We start from the raw sequence: 9,373 nt of genomic DNA, 5'->3' as shown, positions 1-9,373 counted from the left end.
TGGACTGCTAAAAGAACAAACAGATCTGTCCTGGAGGAAGTGTAGCCAGAATGCTCCTTGGAAGCAAGAATGGCCAGACTTCGTCTCACCTATTTTGGTCATGTTGTAAGATGGGACCACTCCCTGGAGAAGGATGTCATGCTTGGTAGGGTGGAGGGTCAATGAAAGAGAGGGAGGCCTTCAACGAGATGGATTGGCACAGTGGCTGCGATGATGGGTGCAAGTATAGCAGGGATTGTGGGGCTGGCGTGGGATTGGGTAGTGTTTCGTTCTGCTGTGCATGGGGTCACTATGAGTTGGAAACATCTCAACAGCACTTAACAACAACAACATGATGCAGGAGATCTGGTGGTGCAGTGGTTAAGGCAATTAGTTACTAACCATAAGGTCAACTGTTTGAACTCACCAGCCACTTCTCAGGAGAAAGATGAGGCAATCTGCTTCTGTAAAGATTGACAGTTTTGGAAACCCTCTGCGGCAGCTCTACTCTGTTCTAGAAGGTACTTATGAGTCAGAATTGACTCAATGTCGTTGGGTTTGGTTTTTTTTTTTTGGTTTGGCTATGATGCTGGAATTGGTAGTAGTAGACATAGCATAAATGCTATTTGTAGAGAACTTATAACCAGGGAATAGCTCTGGTGGCATAGTGCCTAAGGCATTTGATTACTAACTGGAGGCAGGGGTTTAAACCCATCGGCCACTCCTTGGAAGTAACGTTGAAGAGTCTGCTCCCCTAGTGATGTTATTTTGTTAGGTGCCATTGAGTCACCTTCAACTTGGTAGTGATCCCATGCACAGGAGAATGAAATACTGTCCAGGCCTGCACCAGCTCCATAACCCTGCCTATGCTTGAGCCCATCACTGCTGCCACTGTGTCAATCCATCCAATTGAAGGTCTTCCCCTCTTTCATCGACCTTCCACCTTACCAAGCATGACATCCTTCTCCAGTGAATGGTCTCTTTTGAGAACAAAACCAAAGTATGTAAGATGAAGTCTGGCCATTCTCGCTTCCAAGGAGCACTCTGGCTGTTCCTCCAGAACAGATTTGTTAGTTCTTTTAGCAGTCCACAGTACTTTCAATATTCTTCACCAGCACCACAACTCAAAAGCATCGACTTTTCTTTGGTCTTCATTATTCATTGTCCAGCTCTCACATGCATATGAGGTGATTGAAAAATACCATGCCTTGTGTCAGGCACACCTTTGTCCTCAAGGAGACATCTTTTCTCTTCAGCACTTGAAAGAGGTCCTTTGCAGCCAACTTGCCTAGTGCTATACGTTGTCTGATGTCCTGACTGCTACTTCCATTGGTTTTGATTGTAGAACCAAGCAATGTGAAGTCTTTTAAAACTTCAACCTTTTCTCCATTTATTGTGGTGCTACTTATTGGTGGAGTTGTCAGAATTTTTGTTTTCTTTATATTGAGATGTATTCCATACTGCAGACTGTATTCTTCAACCTTCATCAGTCAGTGCTTCAGCTCATCCTCACTTTCAGCAAGCAAAGTTGTGTCATCAGCATATTGTAGGATGTTAATGATTCTTTCTCCAATCCTGATGCCGCATTCTTCTTCTTATTGTTCAGCTTCTCAGATTATTTGCTCAGCATACAGATTGAATGGTATGGTGAAAGGCTACAACCCTGATGCACTACCTTCTTGATTTTAAACTAGGCAGTGTTCCCTAGTTCTGTTCAAATGACAGTCTGCTGTGTCTATGTATAGGTTCTTCATGAGTACAACTAAGTGTTCTGGAATTCCCATTCTTAATGTTATCCACAATTTGTTATGATCCTCACAATCAAATGTTTTTGCAGAGTCAATAAAACACAACTAAACGTCTTTCTGGTATTCTTTGCCTTGAGCCAAGATCCATATGACATCAGCAATGATATACCTCATTCCACGTCCTCTTCTGAATCCAGCTTGCACCCCTGGAAGTTTTCTGTCAGTATACTGCTGCAACCATTTTTGAATTATATTCAGTAAGATTTTACTTGCATGGGTTTATTAATTATATTATTTGATAATTTCCACATTCTGTGAGATCACCTTTTTTTGCCTTTTTTTGGCATTCACATAGCCAAGTGAGTGCCTCCAATGGAGCATCCATTTGTTGAAACATCTCAATGGATATTCCATCAATTCCTGGAACCTTGTTCTTTGCCAATTCCTTCAGTGCACCTTGACTTCTTCTGTCAATACCATTGGTTCTTGAACATACAACACCTCCTGAAATGGATGAAGATCGACCAGTTCTTTTTGGTACAGTGACTCTGTGTATTCCTTACATCTTCTTTTGATGCTTCCTGTATCATTCAATATTCTGCCCAGAAAATCTTTCAGTGTCACAACTCGAGGTTTAAATTTTTTCCTCAGTTCTTTCAGCTTGAGAAATGCCAAGCGTGTTCTTCCCTTTTGGTTTTCTAACTCCAGGTCTTTGCACATTTCATTATAGTAGTTGGCTTTGTTTGTTCGAGCTGCTCTTTGAAATCTTCTGTTCAGCTCTTTTATCTTGTCATTTCTTTCATTTGCTTTAGCTACTCTCTGCTCCAGAGCAAGTTTCAGAGTCTCTTCTGCCATCCATTTTGGTCTTTTCTTCTTTTCTCATCATTTTAATGACTTCTCGTTTTCTTCATGGATGATGTTCTTGGTGTCATCCCATAATTTTTCTTGTTTTTGGTCATTAGGGTTCTGTGCATCAAATCTATTCTTTAGATGGTTTCTAAATTCAGGAAGGACATTTTCAAGGTCATATTTTGGCTCTCATGGACTTGTTTTAATTTTCTTCAACTTCAAGTTGAACTTACATATGAGCAGTTGATGATCTGTTTCACAATCATCTCCTGGCCTGATTTTAGCTTAACATATCGAGCTTTTCCATCACCTCTTGCCACAGATGTAGTCAATCTGATTCCTGTGTACTCCATCTGGTGAAGTTCATGTGTATAGCCACTGTTTGTGTTGTTGAAAAAGGTATTTGCAATGAATAAGTCTCTGGTCTTGCAAAATTCTGTCATGATATTTCCAGCATCATTTCTGTCACCAAGGCCAGATTTTCCAACTACTGGTGATTCTTCTTTTTTCCAACTTTTGCATTCCAGTCACCAGTGATAAGCAACACATCCTGATTGCATGTCCGGTCAATTTCAGACTGCAGAAGTTGATGTTGTTGTTGTTTTTATGTGCCATCTAGTCAGACCTGACTCATAGCAACCCCTCCTTGGGTTTCCAAGGCAGTATTGCTATGTAAGTAGATTGCCCAACCTTCAGAAATTGATAAAAATCTTCAATTTCCTCATCTTTGGCTTTGGTGGTGGGTGCATAAATTTGAATAATAGTTGTATTAACTGGTCTTCCTTGTAGGCGTATGAATATTATCCTATCACTGACAGCATTGTACTTCAGGACAGATCTTGAAACATCATCCTTTGTGATGATGAATGCCATACCATTCCTCTTCAAATTGTTGTTACTGGCACAGTAGACCACATGGTGGTCTGATTCAGAATGGCTAATACCAGTCCATTTCAGCTCACTAATGCCTAGGATATCAATCTTTATGTGCTCCATTTCATTTTTGACAACTTTGAATTTTGCTAGATTCATGCTTTGTACATTCCGTGCTCCAATTATTAATAGATGTTTGCAGCTGTTTCTCCTCAGTTTGAGTCATGCCACGTCAGCAAATGGAGGTCTTTAAAGCTTTACCTTATCCATATTATTGGGGCTCATTCTACTCTGATGATGCAGCCCTTTCCTGGTCCTATTTTGAGAGCCTTTGGACCTAAATGTTTTATTAGCCGGCACTGTTTCAGGCAATGTTTCCGGGCTATTCATAAATTTGCACAGTAATATATCAGACAGTGTTTCTCTGCTATTCAGAAGGTTTTTCCTGGCCAATTCTTTGAGAAGTAGGTGGATTCCTCCTTCTTCCTAGTCTGTCTCAGTCTATAAGCTGTTGAAACCTGTGTAACCGTGTGCAACTCTGCTGTGTTTGAGACACTGGTGGCACTGCCTCAAGCCTCACAGCAATGCACCACAGTAGGACAAACTGAGGGACAAGTTTGTCTCCCTTAGCTGTTCAAAACCTCTCCACCCTCCCCACCCTCCCTTTACATAGATCCCTGCCTCTTTCCCACCACTTGGGAGGGGTGTGACCTGGATATCCTGGCCCCACCTGTATCCCTGCCTCTGCTCCCTCACTCTGCCCTGCCCACCCCACCCCCTGGCTTTTTCTCAGTTTTCCTGCCTCTTAGGAGGGCCATAGCCTGGGTTCTCAGCCCTACATGGATCCCTGCCTCTGCTTCCTCGCTCTGTCCTGCTCTCCCCTCCCATCCCCCAGCTTTTTCTCTGCTTTCCCCAGCTTTCTTGCTGCTTGGGAGGGCCATGGCCTGGGTCCCCAGCCTTACCTGGGTCCCTGCCAGGTAAGTGATACAGCCTCGGAAACCCAAGAAGGGGTTGCTATGAGTTGGATCCAATTTGGCGGCAGTGAGTTTTGTTTTTTTTTTTTTTTTTAATAGCCAGACACTGTATATAATGTTTTTACCATCATTAATTCATATCACCAAGGCAGCTCTGAAAAATAGATATTATTATCCCATTTTACAATGAGGGTACTAAGGGTCAGTATGTTAGATAACTAAAATAAATTCAGTCTGCTAGGATGTGACATTCCTAGGATTTGGAATCAGGTCTGTCTAATTACAGAGTCCATGCTACTGATCACTTGACTAATAATATACATGATAAAACATACTGAGAAAAATTCATTATGAATGAAGAGATTCCATACCCTCAGAACTGTCTGTATTTATACCAATGTGCATAGGTAAACAGAGCCAAAAGCCATTCCATTATCTTTCTTTTGAATGATTGAAATTGTTGAGGAATCAAGGAAAAGAAAATTGAACAGAACAAAGTAAAATAGGTACAGAAATGTTCTTGGTTTAACAAAGACAAGAGTTGAAAGAAAAAAATAATTTTCCTCCTTCCAAGTTTCCTTGTGCAATGACAACAACAACAATGAAATTCTCTTTCCTTACCTGAAAAACACCTATTTAAGAATGGATGAGAAGACCAAACCAAAGGGGTACTGCTGGATGGTACAAAATGATCTGTCTTTTTGAAATGAGTATTCAGGGTTTGATTAATGCATCAGATTTAATGATATGATGACATTGCTAATATATTTCCATTGGACATAGTCTCTGAAAATTCTGCCAAAAAGATCCATTTTTAGAACAAATTTCCTGTTTGTACACTAGCTATCACCTTTCACATTCTCAAGTGTGTGAAAAGACTTGAGGCTGAGTAGTGAAGCTGTTTGCAGGTGCAGTTTTCTGCCCTCAAAGATGGTGCACAGCTCCTCAATACAACTTTTGAGGAGAGCTTTCTGTTTGATGTGGATGGTGGTGAGAATTATTTATGTATTGTGGAACCAGCGTGACTCCTCAGTGAGGAGAAAATTCCTAGCTGCTGTGCTAGCAGTTGGGTTTGGGTCAAGGTGAATTACAGTATAGCTTTCAAAACTAAGTAGTCATATTCAGAGCATACACCCATGCTTGTCGGGGTGGGCATTGGTGTTTCTATATATTTTTAAATACAGAAAAGGTGTGAGTGTGATCTGTACTTCCACTGCTTCTAATCCCACGTGGCTAGGGCTTGGTCATCAATCTTCCTTTCCAAGAGACACTTTTTTATTTTTCCCTCAACTTTACTGAAACCACAAAGGTGGGGAGGAAAATGCCTATTCATTAATGTCAGATACTGATTCAGATGGTTTACAGGCCCCAGTGCAGCATTAAATAAACCTCCATATAAAACATGAGTCAGAATAGGTTCTGTCAGATTTGTTTTTAGATATGTGCTTGTTTTAGACATCAAGGTGGTTTATAAATTGAAATCCTTTCCAGATTTTACATATTTGAAATGGAAATGAATATAATTTCCATTTACATACCAGCAGTTTTGAATAATTTTATTTTAATATCCAAGTGATAGATTTTATTTCTTAACTCACTAAAACCAATTCTTCACCAAAAAATAATCTTAAAACAGATAATCTAGGTCATTAGAACTTGATAATTCTCTCTCTATATATGTAGATACAGGTGTATGTCTGAAATGTCTATTTGTGAAAAGTAAAAATATAAATTCTTTGAATTGCATTAAAAAAGGTGTACACTTTTTATTTTCCCTTAAAAATAATTCTCAGACTGACTTCTTACTGTAATATCTCACAAATTCAAATATGCAGCAATTGAAATTAACCACAATCCAGGCTAGTACAAATATGGAATTGTTTAGTGTTAAATACTTTTTATATTTACTTTTTCCTTAACAGCATTTGCTAAAAACCTGCATGCAGAAGAAATAAAATAAGACATGGTGACAGGTAATCATACCACTAAACACCGTTATGTTGCCATGCTATACCTTGATTTTTAAATTAAGGCTATGGAAAAGAGGAGCAATTTCAATTTATATGATATAAATTCTGTATTGTGTGATTGTGGGAACTTGAATTAACCACTGTAAACATATTGACTTATGATTTTTATTCATAATATCCATTTACTTAATAACTTCTTAACCAGTAGTGAACCACTCTTCATAGAGCACTGGAGAATAGAGCTAGGAGGAAGACTAAACCATTCTTGCGCTCATGGAGGATTCCACTTAACCTGGTCTCACTGCTCTCTGGACAAATCACGATTATTTAAGATTCTATATTGAACTCACACAAAGTCTGTCTGACCTTATACACATTCCCATTATTTAAGGAATACACCAAAAAGCAGCATTTTGGTGATTATGGTTTATAATGATAGGCACCCTAGGAGACTCTTTTTTAAAAGAAGTCCCATTTTTTAAAATTAGGAGGCCCATTGGGGAAATTTAAATGCCTGGGTTCCTTTTGTGTCTTAATAGAGTCGGATCTGGAAGGCCTTGATGATCTAGGTACTGTTTACAGCAACATTGAACAGCAGCTGAATGAGACGATGAGGCGCCGCAGACATGCAGGAGAAAATGATTACAACATTGAGGTGCTGCTGGGCGTGGATGACTCTGTGGTCCGTTTCCATGGCAAAGAACACGTCCAAAACTACCTCCTCACCCTAATGAACATTGTGAGTATTCACTCCTTTTTGAGGCATTTCTTTGAATTCATTTATTTTGCCTTTGCCTTTGCCTTTCTTTTGAAAATCTATATGAGACTTTCTGTTTTCTGTGCCACATCTACCATGTAAATATCTGAGTTAAATTTGAATATTGTTCTACATATTTTAAATATAAGAATGTGAAAATAGAGCATGAAGCGATTTTATTTTGGTTGATCAACTAGTTTTCTATTGTTATCAAAGGGAAATTATGCGTTTTAAAAGACCCAGTGGTAATTGACCTTAATGAATTATGATTTTCCTTTTTTTATTGGGTAAGCAAAACTCTCATGGCTTTGTCCACCTGCCTTTATGTGCACCATGGATGAGGAAATAGTTCTTTTCAGCATCCCAAAGGATGAAGTATAATTGTTAAAGGTTTTGAGCAAGTGATAGTTTTCAACATCATAAACCCAAACTGAACCCAATCCACTGCCATGGAGTCGATCCTGACTCATACTGACCTCCACTGGGTTTCCAAGGTGGTATATATTTACAGAAGTAGATTACCCCATTTTCCCTCCACAGAGTAGCTGGTGGGTTTGAACTGACAACATTCTGATTAGCAGTCAAATACCTTATGCACTGCACCACCAGAGCTCCTTTCAACATTGAGAGGCTGAAGGTAATATATCTGTCTTCAAAGTACTTTCATCTAACACACTGGTGTACAAAGTCACCAAAGAATTTTAAATTTCTCCTTTCTTCCCCTTTATGAGCCTTAATCAGATTCAAAAGAAATTTAGCAAACATCCTTAAACTAGTCTTCTTGTTATTTTCCTTTTGTATGTTACTCAGAAAGCAATTAAGGACAAATGATAATAAATAAACTATCTACTTTTAAAAAGTTATTGAGATAGTGGTACACACTCTATATATTTCAACTCTTACCTTTGTAAAACATACATACTATTGATCTGATGTTTTTATTGACTAAGTCCATTCTATGTCTAGCAATCTCTGTCTCTGTCTCAATTTTTAGGCTTTTAGATATTAACTTTATTTTTTTATGCATCTATGTTGTTTACTTGTTTCCTTTCTATGCTTAATACCTGAAATAAGTACACTTGGAAGAAAAATTCTTAGTTTCATGAATCACAACTCTATTTATAATATAAAAGCCTTTCTGCTAATTTAAAAGGAGCCCAGTGTTGCAGTGCTTAAGTGTTCAACTGTGAACCAAAAGGTTGGTTGTTTGAAGCCACCAGTCACTTTAAGAGAGAAAGATGTGGCAGTCTGCCTCCTTAAAGCTTCCCAAACCAAACCCATTACCATTGAGTTGAATCTGACTCATAGTGACACGTAAGGTTTCCGAGCCTTTGTAAATATTTACCAAAGTAGATTGCCTTGTCTTCCTCTCGTGAAGCATCTGGTGGGTTTGAACTGCTGACTTTCTGGTTAGCAGCCAAATGCCTTAACTGCTGTGCCACCAGCCTTGGAAAACATATGGGAAAGTTCTACTCTGTCCTATAGTGTCTCTATGAGGAGGAATCAACCACACAGCAATAGGTTTGTTTTTACTTGTGTGTGTGTGTGTGTGTGTGTGTGTGTGTTTGCTAGGTTAAATGTATTTTTGGTCACTAACATCAGTTTATAAACATATAGATATATCAGGTCTCTGTGAAATGCAAAATTAGTATAGATATTCAAGTATACTTCTGTTTGTTCTTTGGCATTAATTCATTTTATGAATGAAGACCAAACATCATTCAGAAAATTAATCACTAGCCTTTAAATTAGGTATGTATAGACGATCTTCATTTGTGAATTATATAAATGTTTTCAAACATTTGCCTATTAAATTTTTATATAACTTTCTAGTTGTATGAATAAATTTTCACCTTATTTAGCCTCTCTGTGCCTGCCTCAGTTTCCTCACTTATATGAAAAAAATAGGGCCTAACATATTATTAACCATTTGCTGATGTGGCACCACTCAAATTGAAGAGAAACAGCTGCAGACATTCATTAATCATTGGAACATGGAATGTATAAAGCATGAATCTAGGAAAATTGGAAGTTGTCAAAAATGAAATGGAATGCATAAAGATTGATATCCTCAGCATTAGTGAGCTGAAATGGACTGCTTTTGCCAATTTTGAATCAGACAACCATGTGATCTACTATGCCGGGAATGACAGTTTGAAGAGGAATGGCGTGGCATTCATCATCACAAAGGATGTTTCAAGATCTGTCCGGAAGTACAATGCT

The 9,373-nt window shown here is 38.6% G+C and overlaps 1 protein-coding gene across 1 annotated transcript in view; it reads left to right on the top strand.

The window, feature by feature from the left end:
• ADAMTS3 (ADAM metallopeptidase with thrombospondin type 1 motif 3) overlaps positions 1–9,373 on the top strand; it is a 504,788-nt gene that overhangs the window by 389,259 nt on the left and 106,156 nt on the right. The window contains exon 5 of the mRNA XM_007942793.2: positions 6,933–7,132. Within this exon, the coding sequence (XP_007940984.1) occupies positions 6,933–7,132 (200 nt within the window). The remainder of the gene's footprint in view (positions 1–6,932; positions 7,133–9,373) is intronic.

Source organism: Orycteropus afer, unplaced genomic scaffold (genome assembly GCF_000298275.1).
Source record: "Orycteropus afer afer isolate SDZICR_OR568_19922 unplaced genomic scaffold, OryAfe1.0 scaffold00098, whole genome shotgun sequence".
NCBI classification, from domain to species: Eukaryota; Metazoa; Chordata; class Mammalia; order Tubulidentata; family Orycteropodidae; genus Orycteropus; species Orycteropus afer.
Note: the sequence above shows the minus strand (reverse complement) of the source record. Positions and strands in the feature narration are given on the sequence as shown.